The sequence below is a fragment of the Piliocolobus tephrosceles genome, chromosome 20 (assembly GCF_002776525.5).
Source record: "Piliocolobus tephrosceles isolate RC106 chromosome 20, ASM277652v3, whole genome shotgun sequence".
Classification (NCBI taxonomy): Eukaryota; Metazoa; Chordata; class Mammalia; order Primates; family Cercopithecidae; genus Piliocolobus; species Piliocolobus tephrosceles.
The window spans coordinates 56567734-56583676 of NC_045453.1; the positions used below are offsets into that span (position 1 = coordinate 56567734).

At 44.4% G+C, this 15943-nt stretch overlaps 1 protein-coding gene across 11 annotated transcripts in view; it reads left to right on the forward strand.

The window, feature by feature from the left end:
• Positions 1-294: 294 nt before the first annotated feature.
• Positions 295-15943, forward strand: part of GPCPD1 (glycerophosphocholine phosphodiesterase 1) — a 65065-nt gene continuing 49416 nt past the window's right edge. For 2 of the 11 annotated variants that reach the window (XM_023217902.2, XM_023217907.2), the window contains exons 1-4: positions 423-562; positions 5034-5120; positions 6552-6628; positions 11015-11111. In XM_023217902.2, the coding sequence (XP_023073670.1) occupies positions 6580-6628; positions 11015-11111 (146 nt within the window). In that variant the 5' untranslated portion in view covers positions 423-562; positions 5034-5120; positions 6552-6579. Of the gene's footprint in view, positions 563-5033; positions 5121-5196; positions 5325-6551; positions 6629-7080; positions 7112-11014; positions 11112-15943 lie in introns of those variants that run through there. The other 9 variants (XM_023217900.2, XM_023217906.2, XM_023217901.2 and 6 more) reach the window with 9 other exon arrangements.

Here is a 15943-nt window from a genome sequence, read left to right on the forward strand (position 1 = left end):
TCACCATGTTGGCCAGGCTGGTCTCGAACTCTGATCTTACGTCATCCGCCCGCCTCGGCCTCCCAAAGTGCTGGGATTACAGGCGTGAGCCACCGTGCCCGGCCCACGTGGGTTATTTCTGAGGCGGCTTTGAGGGACCACAGTACACGCCTATGACCCCAGGGCAGGTGTCAAGGTGCGGGCGCCGGAGTCGGCTGAGAAGGGCTGCGGGGACACGGGGGATGCCCGGCCGCCCTCGGCCGCAGACGTCAGCCCTTTCCAGGAACGCGCGGGCCCGCACCCCCCGCGCGCGGCTGCCGATTGGCTGGGATGGCGCCGGGCGTGACGTCAGGGCCCGCCCCACCGCCCTCCGGCCCCGCCCCTTGGGGTGGCCTGGCAGTTTGGTCTGGAGCAGCTGAAACCGGTTTGAGCGTAGCCGCTTCCTGCCGCTCGGCGCCGCGGCAGGCCGCCTGGGGGAGCGCTGGCGAGGCGCGGAGGGCGGGCGCACGGTACCTCTGCCTGTGGTCCTCGCTCTCGGGCGGGGCGGCGGCGACGCGGACCTGCGGACTGGCGAACCCGGCAGGTGAGGCGGCGAGCCGGGTGCGGGGGCCGGGCGGCCGCTCACGTGGCGGGCCGAGCTGTCAGGGCGGCCCGGGACGCGGCGGGGCTGGGGGCGTCGGGGCCGAGGCGCGGGCGGGGTCCTCGGGCTGGGCACTGCCAGCAGGGGAACGGCGGCCGGGCGTTCGCTGCGCTAAACCGGTGTCTGGGACGCACTCGACTTTTATTGTTCACTGCCGCGCTTCCGCTAGGCTGCCTGGGGCTTAGTTCCCTTCTAAAAAATACGTGGAGCATTTGAGGCGTAGCAGGGTAAGTGGAGCAAGGACCACCGCAGATATGCAGAGTACTGAGTCCGGGAACAAAGACACCAAAAATGCAGGTGAGGTCCTCTGGGGACATCCCCTGCCCCACAGCGGCCCCCTGGCTCACCGCCGCTTTCTGTCCCTAAGTTACTCATCGTGTTTTGACAACTGCTTATTTTCTGAAATCGCCTGGACACGTAGTCTAGAGCATGCTTGTATAATTCAGTTATTCCAAGAAACCAAAGTGCCTTTCCTAGGAAAAGGTTCCAGGAATAGTCATGAGTGCCCTCGATACAATTTTTTAGGTCGGCTGCCCCTTCTCTCCAGAGCTCTGCAGACTGCCTTGCTGAGGTAGGAGAGAGAGCCTCAATCACTTAGGTGTCTCATCAGCCCTCTACCCAGACTCCACTGGCCCGCTGGAAAAGAAATCGGGCATGAATTGTAGAGGATCTTCCCCCTTAAGGCAGCTGTTAGTCTTAGTCTGATGTAGACCTGCATAGAGGAACTGATGGAACCGAGCAGGATGTTTGGACCCGATGTTGTTTCTTCATACTCCTCTGTCGCCTCCTCCCATTTCTTTTTTTTTTTTTTTTTTTTTTTTGTTGAGACGGAGTCTTGCTCTGTCGCCCAGGCTGGAGTGCAGTGGCCGGATCTCAGCTCACTGCAAGCTCCGCCTCCCGGGTTCACGCCATTCTCCTGCCTCAGCCTCCCAAGTAGCTGGGACTACAGGCGCCCGCCACCTCGCCCGGCTAGTTTTTTGTATTTTTAGTAGAGACGGGGTTTCACCGTGATAGCCAGGATGGTCTTGATCTCCTGACCTCGTGATCCGCCCGTCTCGGCCTCCCAAAGTGCTGGGATTACAGGCTTGAGCCACCGCGCCCGGCCGCCTCCTCCCATTTCTGCACAGCTCTCAGCCACTTCTCTACCCCGTCATGCTTCCCCTTGCTACGTTTCTGACGAGTTGTGACTTAACTAAGAAATAAATACAAGGTATTAGTCTTTTTTTGTTTTCAAAATTCCTAATGTCATGGATACAAATAACACCAAGCAAACAAGAAAACTGCACATGGTGCAATCTATTCCTGATTTAAGAACTAGGAAGAACCAAGAGCTAGAGAAAACCAGTATTCTAGACAACATTTAAATCTGCATAATAACGACATGGGAAAGCTGGACTCTGAGAAATAATGACCACAAAAGAAAAATCGTAGCAAAGTGAGTAAAATTTGATACGTACATAAAGTACGTCGATGAATCGAATTTTTATGTATGAGTTAAAACAGGAAGAAAATGTATGAAACATACACATGAGAATCATATCACGATAAAATAAATGGAAAACGTTACTGCATTGTTTAGAAAGTTGATCAAGGAATGAACTTGGCTTAATTAAACCTAATCCAGAAACACTTTCTTAATAAAGACCCATTAATGTCTTAACATGTTTGATTAAGATATTGGCTTCAAGTATACGGGAATCAGAATGACAGTCACAACTTATCAGAAATGTAGCAAGGGTCGTAGTGATCCTTCACCAAGATGAGCAAAAATTAACTCAGGGAAAGGTAGGCATTTTATATATTACTTTATTTAGCTAGTTAGGAGGATCAAAGCTGCCAAGGCCTAGGAAAGGGCAAGGATAATTGGAAACAGCTTTTTTCCTTGAAAAAATTCATAGGAAAACAGAGATGTTCCTTTTAGCCAGCAAAACACTTTAGCTAAAAATATCTAACTTCAATTTAGCTCTAAAGTAAATGTCCTGGTACCTTGGTTTACTTCATACCCCTTTTGTTTCCCAGGCTTGTAAATCAGTAGTGTCACGTGTGGGGAAAGTTTGAGGAAAAGAATAGGGTAAAATTTATTTTGTCAGGTAGTGTGAACTCTGAAATTTTTAAAACTGTAGATTACCATGTCATATTTTGCTAATTGCTTGAGTCTTTTAAAAAGGGTTATTTAAATACTACTCAGAATCTCAGATGAGAATGCTGTTTAGTCTTTCTCCTCAAAAATTACAAAATAGATGTTATGTTTTCAAAAACCAAAAAGCAGAGGCCTATCTCAGAAAGTGTAGTCTATATGTGAGGTAATAGGTGAGTTGGTTACATTATCTGGTCAGCTCATGCGCATACAATGACTAACGTTTTTCATCTTACTCTTGTTGTTATATATATATCCAGAAGTGACCTTCCCTTTCCAAGTTGGGATTTTTTTTTTTCCTTGTTTAGAAGAAGATGTATGGGTGGGTGCATACATTTTTTCTTCCACAACACAGTCGTTTTTTTTTACTTGGTCACTGCTGTTTTGGTGGTAACTGGATGCCAAAATTGTATACTTCAACACGGCACCAGACTTTTGGCCTCTGTCCATAATCAAGTAAATTGCATTTGGAACAGCTCCCAAGGCTTTTATTTGGTATGGTATCACATTTGGAGAGGGAGGGCGTTCAGGGTGGAAATCAAACCAGATTGCTTGACTTTGGTAAATCAAGTGGAAGATGATGCTTTGTTGACTTTTGGAGAGGTTTTCTGGGAGGTGTTTTTGTGCTTGTGTAGATAGCTTTGTATAGTACATTTACTGCAGCTGTTTACTGCTAAGTTACTGTAGTCACTCTTCTAAACAACTCAGAATAAAAGACTCAGTTTTTATAATCAGTTCATTTCCCTTTTATTAAATTTACTTAAGTTTTCCATTTGCCTTAATGCAGTAGAAATCTAGAGATAATTTTGTACTAGCTGTTGATTTTAGTGCATAGGAATAATATCTGATTTCCATTAGGTTGATTAAAATAGTTAGTTAAAATTAGTCAACAACTATTTAATCACGTATATGAGGTTGTCCTTAGTTGAGAACCGCAGCAGTAAACACCAAATGAAAGGGCACCTTATAGGTTAAGATTGAAGTTGGTTATTTAGCCCTTTTGATGGGTGATGGACTATTTGCTCTCTTAAATTTAATTCAGTAACTTAAATGTCAGGCTTTTTTTTTTTTTTTTTTTTTTTAAATTAAGACAGAGTCTCACTGCACGCAGGAGTACAGTGGCACAATCTCAGCTGACTGCAACCTCTGCCTTCTGGGTTCAAGTGATTCTCATGCCTCAGCCTCCCAAAGTGCTGGGATTATAGGCGTGAGTCACCACGCCTGGCCACTATGTTTACTCTTAGATGCAGAAGGTAGTATAAGAAATTATTTTAGAAATTATTTTGATGAAGGGAAGGCCTTTTTTTTTTTTTTTTTTGAGATGGAGTCTCCCTCTGTTGCAGGGTGCAGTGGCGCAGTGGCGTTCACCGCAACCTCTGCCTCCCGGGTTCAAGTGATTCTCCTGCCTCAGCTTACCGAGTAGCTGGGACTGCAGGCACATGCTACCATGCCCAGCTAATTTTTGTATTTTTAGTAGAGATGGGGTTTCACTATGCTGGCCAGGCTAGTCTTGAATTCCTGACCTCATGATCCGCCCGTCTGGGCCTCCCAAAGTGCTGAGATTATAAGGCATGAAGCCACCACACCCGGCCTTTTTTCTTTCTTTCTTTCTTTTGAGACAGAGTCTCGCTGTGTTGCCCAGGTTGGAGTGCAGTGGCACGATTTTTGCTCACCGCAACCTCTGCCTCCCAGGTTCAAGCGATTCTCCCGCCTCAACCTCCTGCGTAGCTGGGATTATGGGTGCCCATGACCATGCCCAGCTAATTTTTGTATTTTTAGTAGAGACAGGGTTTCACCATGTTGGCCAGGCTGGTCGACCTTAGGTGATCCACCCGCCTTGGCTTCCCAAAGTGCTGGGATTACAGGCATGAGCCACCATGCCTGGCCAAAGGAAAGGTTTTCACTAGTGTAGTATTGGGTGTTCTAACCAAAATGGTAGAATTGCCAAATAGGGAATTTCGTATCCAAATATGACATGACTCCACACTAGTGGTCTTGCGCTCTGTGAGATGAATATTTGACAATGTACATTTATAAATAAATATATATATATATATATATCAGTGTTACATTTTATAATTGATGTAAATGTGATGATACATAGTTTATAGCTAACATGGAGCCTGAACTCTTGGCCCTCATCTCAACCTGAGCCCTATTGATGTTTGGAGCTGGACAATTAATTATTTGTGGAGGGCTGTTCTGCGTATTGTATGGTGTTCATACATATTGTATGGTTGTTTCATATTGTATGGTTGTTTGGCCTTTACCCGCTAGATGCTAGGAGTGCCACTCCCAGTTGTGACAACCAAAAATGCCTCCTGACATGACCAGATAATCCCCTGGAGGGCAGAATTGCCTTTGGTGAGAACTGCTGGTTGAAATCTATCTACCCTGACTGGGAAGTGTGGTTAATTTTGCGTAGCAGTATTCATTAAATGACTCCCGGGGCGGGGGTGGGGGGGTGGGGGGTGTGTGGGGGGGGTGGGGAGGGAAGGGAGCAAAGCAGAACTGGAAAAGTGACTATGGAAGGTAGCTATGCAAGGTACTTCAGAATTGTTTCGTAAGGTAATATATAAATGCAAATGAAATTTAAGCTGGTAATGTACATGATGCAGAATAAAGATGTGATTGGAATTCTTGTAGGAACATTGGTGGGTTGGGGGGCAAAGGGTTTTTTGGTGGGTGTTGGAGAAGTTATGTAGAATATGGTGTGTCTTTGGATGGAGTATGTTCTCTGTCCATTTAAATTATGTAAGTATCTCAAAGTATATTATATGTACATGTGTATTAATCTATTTTTTATATTCCTTTAGGTATTTAAGTTAGTGGATGGGAAACAGATTCCTTTGACAAGGAAGAAATGAAAAAATTAGCTATAGTTGTTTTTCTTCTCTACCACAGTATTACCCTGGTCAGGAAAGATAGGGTTGAATTCAGAACAGCTGCTTATCAGAAGAGAAAGTATGTAGCAAGAGAATCTTGACAACTTAAAAAATAACAAGTTTGGATACTTTGTTTTACAATGTGTATTTCAGGCATGCATTCTGTCTTGTTTTCTTTTTGGGCATACATTCTTAAAGAATAGCTTTGTAGCACTAGGCTTCAAACTTGCTAGATACTTCCCAAGTAATTGAGTCACTGTATATATAAGGACTCTGAAATTAATCTTTTTTTTTTTTTTGCTCATAATTGAGATTCATTTTCATTTTTTGCTTTTTAAAAAAAACTTTATTCAGACTGTGTTTTGATTTTTTGAGACAGGGTCTTGCTCTGTCACTCAGACTAGAGTACAGTGGCACAATCACAGCTCACTACAGCCTCAACTTCCTGTGCTAAAGTGATCCTGCCACCTCAGTGTCAGTCTGTAGCTGGAAGTACAGGCATGCTCCCCATGCCCGGCTAATGTGTGTGTGTGTGTGTGTGTGTGTGTGTGTGTGTGTTTATATATATATACTTTTTTTTTTTTTTTTGGAGCTATGGGACCTCACTATGTTTCCCAGATTGGTCTCAAACTCCTGAGCTCAAGTCATCCTCCTGCCTCAGCCTCCTTAAGTGTTTGTATTACAGGCATGAGGCACTGTGCCTGGTTTATTTTTTGCTTTTTCACTTGTTTCTTCCCCCCCCAACCCCGCACTAAAGTTACTTAAAAATAAACAAACAAAACCCCACCATAAAACTGCAAAGACATTAAATATTGCTTTTAAAAATATAAATGGTTGAAGTTGTTTCTTGATGGTGGCTATCTAATGCTAATATTTTCGTACTGTAAATTACTTTTTTTTTTTTTTCTAGCACGACATCATAAAATAAATCCATCAGAATGACACCTTCTCAGGTTGCCTTTGAAATAAGAGGAACTCTTTTACCAGGTATTTTAAAAGTTTTACTTTAAAACAATTAAAATTAAATTAGCATGTTTCCTATCTGGATTACCTTAAATATGGAGTTGCTATTAGAGTGGACCTGATTTTTTATTTTTTTTTAATTTAATTTAATTTAATTTTTTTTTTTGAGGTGGAGTCTCCTCGCCCGGGCTGGAGTGCAGTGGCCGGATCTCAGCTCACTGCAAGCTCCGCCTCCCGGGTTCACTCCATTCTCCTGCCTCAGCCTCCCGAGTAGCTGGGACTACAGGCGCCCGCCACCTCACCCGGCTAGTTTTTGTATTTTTAGTAGAGACGGGGTTTCACCGTGTTAGCCAGGATGGTCTCGATCTCCTGACCTCGTGATCCGCCCGTCTCGGCCTCCCAAAGTGCTGGGATTACAGGCTTGAGCCACCGCGCCTGGCCGACCTGATTTTTTAGATGAAAATATCTATAGGTCCTGCCTGATATCAGAAATGTGCTTGGAGCATAGTAAGCACGCCAAAAACCTCCTTAAACACTGTCTTGTTGTCATGTTTTCCCAAAAAAGCTGTGAATTTATACTTAACTTTGCACAGGACAGAGATGGTTGGGCTGTGGTTTCTAGGCAGCATTAAAATGAAGGAAACTTTGCTAGTGCAAGAAGTTGGTAGGCCAGGTGCAATGGCTCATGCCTGTAATCCCAGCACTTTGGGAGGCCGAGGTGGGCAGATCACTTGAGGTCAGGAATTCAAGACCAGCCTGGCCAACATGGTGAAACCCCGTCTCTACTAAGAATATAAAAATCATCCAGGCACGGTGGCACGTGCCTGTAATCCCAGCTACTTGGGAGGCTGAGGCAGGAGAATTGCTTGAACCCAGGAGGCAGAGTTGCAGTGACCTGAGATCATGCCATTGCACTCCAGCCTGGGTGACAGAGCCAGACTCTGTCTCAAAAAAAAAAAGAAAGAATAAGTTGGTGAAACAATTAGCTGGGATAACCTTGTTCCTATGTGTGAATATATTTTTAGCCTCATTATATATTTTGCAGTCCCTTAAAGTGCTGTGATATAATTTTAGTGTAAGATAGCATGTCAAAGCCGTATCACACCTGGGCTCTCATAAAACTGAGGTACCTCTCAGTTTTATGTACTCTGGCTATACAGGCCTTTCAGTTCCTTAAATGTGCTGCATTCCTTCCTCCTTTCTTCCTCTTTTAGGACTTTCTCCAATGCTGTGTCCTCTGCCTAGATCTTTGCCCACTCTCGTACTCCCCCTGGTCCTTCTCTCCCCTGTCCCTTCTCTCCCCTGTCCCCACTGCTAGCCTCCCGATTCCACTAGGTTCTGGCCCTATTTTATAGCACCTCTTGGATATTTTCTAGAATTATTTGAGTGACAGATTGTAAACTCTGTTGAAAACATGACTTTTTTTTTTTTTTTTGAGACGGAGTCTTACTCTGTGCCCAGGCTAGAGTGCAGTGGCACGATCTCAGCTCACTGCAACCTCTGCCTCCTGTGTTTAAGCAATTCTCCTGCCTCAGCCTCCTGAGTAGCTGGGATTACAGGTGCCCATCATGGCGCCCGGCTAATTTTTGTATTTTTAGTAGAGACAGGGTTTCACTGTCTTGTCCAGGCTGGTCTTGAACTCCTGACCTCACGATCCACCCGCCTTGGCCTCCCAAAGTGCTGCATTACAGGTGGGAGCCACCATGCCGAGCCCTTTTTTTTTTTTTTTTGAGATGGAGTCTCACTTTGTTGCCCAGGCTGGAGTGCAGTGACGTGATCTTGGCTCACTGCAACCTCTGCCTGCCAGGTTCAAGCAATTCTCCTGCCTCAGCCTCCTGAGTAGCTGCGATTATAGGCACCCACCACTACACCCAGCTAATTTTTTTTTTTTAGACGGAGTCTTGCTCTGTTGCCCAGGCTGGAGTGCAGTGGCATGATCTTAGCTCACTGCAGCCTCGGCCTCCTGGGTTCAAGCGATTCTTCTGCCTCAGCCTCCCCAGTAGCTGGGATTACAGGCGCCTGCCACCACACCCAGCTAATTTTTGTATTTTTAGTAGAGATAGGGCTTCACCGTGTTGGCCAGGCTGGTCTTGAACTCCTGACCTAGTGATCCGCCAACTTTGGCCTCCCAAAGTGCTGGGTTTATAGGCGTGAGCCACCGCACCCGGCCTGTACCTGCTAATTTTTTATTTTCAGTAGAGACAAGGTTTCACCATGTTGGCCAGGCTGGTCTTGAACTCCTGACCTAAAGTGATCCACCAGCTTTGGCCTCCCGAAGTGCTGGGATTATAGGCCTGAGCCACTGCACCCGGCCTGTACCTGGCTAATTTTTTTTTTTTGTCTTTTTTTTTTTTTTTTTTTTTCCTTTTTGTGGAGAACGGGGTCTCGCTGTATTACCCAGGCAGGTCTCGAACTCCTGGGCTCAAGCTGTCCTCCCGCCTCTGCCTCCCTGAGAGCTGGGATTACAGACGTGAGCCACCGCGCCCGGCCGAATTTTTAATTTTCAGTAGAGACAAGGTTTCACCATGTTGGCCAGGCTGGTCTTGAACTCCTGACCTAAAGTGATCCGCCCACCTCAGTCTCCCAAAGTGCTGGCATAGGCATCAGCAAATCACACCTGGCCTTTTTGTATTTTTAGTAGAGACAGGGTTTTGCTATGATGGCCAGGCTGTTCTCGAACTTCTGGCTTTAAGTGATCTCCCTGCCTTGACCTCCCAAAGTGCTGGGATTACAGGCATGGGCCACTGCGCCTGGCCCACATGTATTTAGAGCCCTGAAATCTGAATGACTGTCACACTTGGAATTTTAGTTAAGTTTTAGGCAATCCAAGCTAACAAAATGCTCATGTAGGTGGCTAAAGCTGAGTACAATTCTAGTCTTACTAGAGCGGTGCCTCAAGCTTGGAATCCCAGCTGTTCTCAGAATGTGGAGGAGTCTGTCTTGAGCCAAATTGGCAGTTGGACTCAGTTCATTATCTTTTTCTTTATGAATTTTAATTGTATTCAGAATGTGTTAATAGTTAAGTCAGAGACTTCTACGTACTTTTATCCAAGTGTGTTCTGCTAAATATATAAAATTTAGCAAGAAAACGTGGTAGCTATATGTTGGCTTTTAAAGTCTATTGATAAGTGTTCAAAAGAAATGATAGTCATTACTTTAGTTAAGAAGTACTAGATTTTGGCCAGGTGGGGTGGCTCATGCCTATAATCCCAGCACTTTGGAAGGCCAAGGCAGGCAGATCACCTGAGGTCAGGAGTTCAAGACCAACCTAGCCAACATGGTGATCCCATCTTTATTAAAAATACAAAAATTACACAATCGTGATGGTGTGTACCTGTAACCCCAGCTACTAGGGAGGCTGAGGCAGGAGAATTGCTTGGACCCGGGAAGTGGAGGTTGCAGTGAGCCCAGATAGTGCCACTGCAATCTAGCCCGGGCAACAGAGCAAAACTCCATCTCCAAAAACCACAAAAGAAGTACTAGATTTTCCAACTATGTAAGTCTTTGTTTTGATGGGTTTTTAATTACATTTCTGCTCTCTCATTGATAGTTTTGTTTTTGTTGTTTTTGAGATGGAGTCTTGCTCTGTTGCCCAGGGTGGAGTGTAGTGGTGCGATCTCAGCTCACTGCAACCTCTCCTCCTGGGTTCAAGTGAATTCTCTTGCCTCAGCCTCCCAAGTAGCTGGGATTACAGGCACCTGCCCCCACACGCCTACCTCAGCCTCCCAGAGTGCTGGGATTACAGGCACCTGCCCCCACACGCCCACCTCAGCCTCCCAGAGTGCTGGGATTACAGGCACCTGCCCCCACACGCCCACCTCAGCCTCCCGAGTAGCTGGGATTACAGGCACCTGCCCTCACACGCCCACCTCAGCCTCCCAGGGTGCTGGGATTACAGGCACCTGCCCCCACACGCCCACCTCAGCCTTCCAGAGTGCTGGGATTACAGGTGTGAGCCACCACGCCTGGCCTTGATAATGTTCTTGATGTGAAACTTATTAATAGCTACTGTTTGACTTTCTAGAAAATATTAATGACCCTTTAGAATACTGATAGACGTTTAGTGTTTGCCTGTTAAAATTGGAAGCTGTCTTGAAAGCAGAGACTGTGGTTTTATCCCATGTGTATTCTTGGATGCTTGTTACTGGCTCAATGAGTAGTTGAACAGATGAAGAAAACATCCATATGCCTTCCACCTGTTCTCTGGCTTTGGTTCTAGAAAGGTGAGTCGAGTTAGTAGGCAGGTGTTATTGAGTGGTAGGTTCCTGGGACCAAACCTATATCTAATGAGACTCCTTAATCTCTGCTAAAGGAGGCAACACATCTGGTTGAACTAATGCAAACTTCCCTACTTATCCCACTATGACTGATTGTTCTGTTTCTCTGTGACTGATTGTTCTGTTTCTTTAGGAGAAGTTTTTGCAATATGTGGAAGCTGTGATGCTTTGGGAAACTGGAATCCTCAAAACGCTGTGGCTCTTCTTCCAGAGAATGACACAGGTGAAAGGTGAGTATGGAAATGTGGGGTTACAGAATAACTGTGACATTAACCTTAGGATTTTAGGGGCTTTTAAGATATCTTGGTATTTTTTCTTTCAGTTTTAATTTTTATCAATGTTATCACGTTGCATAGTTTTATGAGTGAAATAATTTTACAAAATGTGTGTGGTAAAAACAGGTTCCTCTCTTACCGGTAATCCCCGCCTCTCAACCACTTTCATTTCTTTTTTTGTAATTTATTTTCTATTTTTACAACTCAGGATAATTGAATACTTTTACTTCTTGACTGGTTCTTTAGGTACTTACCACCATAATTAGTTAGACAGGGTCTCACTCTCTTACTCAGGCTGGAGTAGGGTGGTATGATACTAGCTCAGTGCAGCCTTGAACTCTTGGGCTGAAGCGATCCTTGCGCCTCAGCCTCCTGAGTAGCTGTGACTGTAGGCACCCATCACCATGCCTAGTTAATTGTGGGGGTTTTTTTGTGTTTTGTTTTTGGTATGGAGATGGCATTTTTTGATTGATTGTTTTTTGGGGGGTTTTTTTTGGTGCAAAGGTGGTGTCTGGCTATATTGCCCAGGCTGATCTGAAATTCCTGGACCTGAGATCCTCCCACCTTGCTTTCTTATTTAAAGAAACATTTTAAGGCATTATCATTTGTCTTATCAGTGTATATTCTTTTCTTTTTTTTTTTTCATTTTTTCTGATTTTTTTTTTAATTGTCAGTACATATTCTTGATCAGAGCTAATTTTTGTATTTGCCTATAAAAGTATTTCCTTGAAGTATGTGGTGTTAAAAGGAGCTGAGAGTGGAACACATACTTAGATATCTTAGCTAAAATAAAGAAATGTATTCACTAGTGGCATTGAATCCGTCAGTCAACTTAATATGGGCCCAGCGGATGGAGAAAGGTAAATCTGGGTGTCAGCCACTCTCCTGCAGTTAAGTGTGAGCTTGGGCAACTGATGTCTAGGCCTCAGTTACCTCATCTACACAGTAAAGGGGTTAGCATAGATGAGTGGATGTCAGCAGAGGTGGCACTTACCCCACTGTGGATAGTTGGAAGTGTTGTAGGTTTTCCTAAATAGCATACACGTATATCCAGTGCCAGATTAGGTGATTGCTAAGGCTCTATTTTCCTGTAGAGCAGCATGACTTAAAATGTGGCCTGTGCACCAGTACCAGTCCAAAAGACTTTTAAAAAAAGGCAATCCATGATGTGAGAAATACAAAAATTAAGAGCAAGCATTTAGAAATGTGTATAGCAGTTTGACTCCATGCATGTCACTGTGGGCACATCTCATTGAATTGGGTATGTAGATGAGAATATTGGTCACCAAACAGGTTGAGTAAAGGAAACAAAAACTGCTGGTCATTGACAGCAAATAGTTTGAGGAGCACCAGTGGTAAAGCAAGGGAAAATAACAAAGGAAGGTAAAACAATAACAGTAATGGAAGCTAAGGGAAAGAAAATAAAAAAACACAGAACTCCCTTTTTTCTATTTTGTCACTAGTATCACACATTTTCTCAGCCAATTCTCAGCTCTTCTTATAAGAGTTCTATTGGTAAATTGTATTATTTTAATAGTATATGTTCTTTACTAGTCTTTCAAAGACTAGTATTTCCTTCAAGTGGCTGTTTTTTCTTTGATTTTCAGATCAGCCACTCTGGTCTGAAGTGAAACCTCTTATCTTTCTGAACTTGTCTCTAAAACACACCCTTGCCTGTCCTAAGTCAGTTTCAGCCAACTTGGTCAAAAAGATATGAACAGGATAAGACACTTAACAACTTTAAGAGGACCAGTTGTTCATACGTTGCGCATGTACAATGAAATAAGAGCTGATTTACAGGTGGCAGATAAACAGTGTTTTACAGGGAGAAGGGAGTAGATGACAGGAATCCATGTGCCTTTAGACAATATTCATGAGTTTTAGAATTGTGTTTCTTTGGAATTTTAATGTGCTCTACATCTAAGTCTGCTGTGCCCCTCTCTTTCAGGGAGCGTCTTAAGCTTTCTCTTACCAGCTCTCCCTACCCACAGGCTCATGACAGCTAGAGCTTTCCTGGAATTTTTTTCTACTTAGAGATAACTTGAAGGTCATGGTATCGTTTCCTAATACTGCTGAAGATGTGGGTCATTGTGGTTTCATTTGCCCTCCTTGTAGATTTTACGGTATTTTGGGAAAGGATATAAGGGCAATTCAGAATTAGGCAGTTGCACTAAACTACCACATGACTATCCGTCTTTCCTGGTTTTGATTTAATTTCATCAGATTATTTTGTCTTCACCAAATAGTGCTGATTCTTTCTTTGAATCTTTTTTTTTTTTTTTTTTGAGACGGAGTCTTGCTCTGTCGCCCAGGCTGGAGTGCCGTGGCATGATCTTGGCTCACTGCAAGCTCCGCTCCCGGGTTCACGCCATTCTCCTGGCTCAGCCTCCCGAGTGGCTGGGACTACAGGCGCCCGCTGCCATGCCCGGCTAATTTTTTTTGTATTTTTTTAATAGAAACAGGGTTTCACCGTGTTAGCCAGGATGGTCTCGATCTCCTGATCTCGTTATCTACCCATCTCGGCCTCCTGAAGTGCTGGGATTACAGGCTTGAGCCACTGTGCCCAGGCTTTTTAAAATTTTTTTAGACAGGGTCTTACTCTGTCACACAGGCTGGAGTGCAGTGGCATGATTTCAGTTCACTCTAACCTCAAACTCCTGGGCTCCAGTGATCTTCCTGCCTCAGCCTTTCGAGTAGCTAGATACACACCATCATGCCCAGCTAATTAAAATTTTTTTATAGAGGTGAGGTTTCACTATGTTGAGACCCAGGCTGTTCCTGAACTCCTGGGCTCAAGCTTCCCTCCTGCATCGGCCTGCCAACATGCTGGGTGTAAGCCTGGGTTCTGGTTCATTCTTAAATTTGCCATGTTTGCTTAAACAAGTGGAGTAAAAAGGCTCGCTCCTTTGCCTTCTTTATCTCTTATTTTCATTTAGTGGTTCTTTACCAGGGATCACATTAGAATCACTTGGGAGGATTTGAAAAAAAATACACGTACCTAGATCCTGGAGATTGAGAAATAATGGGTGAGACAGTGGCTGCAGCACATTTTTCAAAGATTGTTACTAATTCTACTCTGCACATCTGGGGCTAGTTTCACATGCTCCAGCTGACTGTTGTGTAGATGAGGTAGTACTGGGAATCTGCCCCTCCCCGCTTTTTTTTTTTTTTTCCTTTTGGGGTAGCAGAAATGGCAACTTTCTATTCTGAATTGGAAGAGTCTGCCTGGAAACCTCTGTTGAAAAGAATTCTGAGGCTTATTGGGGAAAATTAGGGAACATGTGCCAAGCATTTGCTATTCTTTTTTTGTTTTTGTTTTGAGGTGGAGTCTCACTCTGTCGCCCAGGCTGGAGTGCAGTGGCATGATCTGGGCTCACTGCAACCTCGGCCTCACGGGTTCAAGCCATTCTCCTGCCTTAGCCCCCTGAGTAGCTGTGATTATAGGCGTGTGCCACCACGTCTGGCTAATTTTTGTATTTTTAGTAGAGATGTGGTTTCATCATGTTGGTCAGGCTGGTCTTGAACTCCTGACCTCGTGATCCGCCCACCTCAGCCTCCTAAAGTGCTGGGTTACAGTTGTGAGCCACCATGCGTGGCAGCATTTGCTATTCTTGCTTTAAAGCAGTGATTTTTATTTATTTTTTTTAAATTTGTTTATTTATTTTTTATTATACTTTAAGTTCTAGGGTACATGTGCACAACGTGCAAGTTTGTTACATATGTATACATGTGCCATGTTGGTTTGTTTAAAGCAGTGATTTTTAAAAATGTACATACCTTAATTAAAAAATACTTTATTGCTAAAAAATGATACAATCATTTGAGCCTTTAGTGAATTGCAATCTTTTTGCTGGTGGAGAGTTTTGTCTCGATGTTGATGGCTGCTAACTGATCAGAGTTGTGGTTGCTGAAGGTTGAAGGACAGTGTCAATTTCTTAAAATAAGACAATGGGCCGGGTGCGGTGGTTCATGCCCGTAATCCCAGCACTTTGGGAGGCCCAGGCGGGCGCATCATGAGGTCAGGAGATCGAGACCATCCTGGCCAACATGGTGAAACCCCGTCTCTACTAAAAATACAAAAAATTAGCTGGGCATGGTGGCGGGCGCCTGTAGTTCCAACTACTCGGGAGGCTGAGATGGGAGAATGGCGTGAACCTGGGAGGCGGAGCTTGCAGTGAGCCGAGATTGTGGCACTGCACTCCAGCCTGGGCGACAGAACGAGACTCTGTCTCAAAAAAAAAAAAAAAAAAAAAGACAATGAGGTTTACCACATTGATTAACCGTTCCTTTCATTGAAAGATTTTTCTGTAGCATGCAGTCACTGTAACAGATATAGTAATAACAAAAAAGTTTGAAACATGAGATTTGCCAAACTGTGACATAGACACGAAGTAAGCACATGTTGTTGGGAAAATGGCACTGATAGACTTGCTGGACTCAGGTTTGCCACAAACCTTCAATTTGTAAAAAACACAGTATCTGTGAAGTATAATAAAGTGCAGTACAATGAGCTATATCTGTATTTAATTTAGGAGCTAAGATTATATCAGAGTGAGGACAATGCCCTAAAACCTGTCTTAGCAGAGCCAGGTAGGGCTAAACTACTCATACTGAATTAACGTTTGGTTAATGGTCTATGACAGGGGTTCTCAAAGTGTTCATAAAAGTTACCTGGAGGTGGCCGGGCATGGTGGCTTACGCCTGTAATCCCGGCACTTTGGGAGGCTGAGGCGGGCGGATCACGAGGTCAGGAGATCGAAACCATCCTGGCTAATGCAGTGAAACCC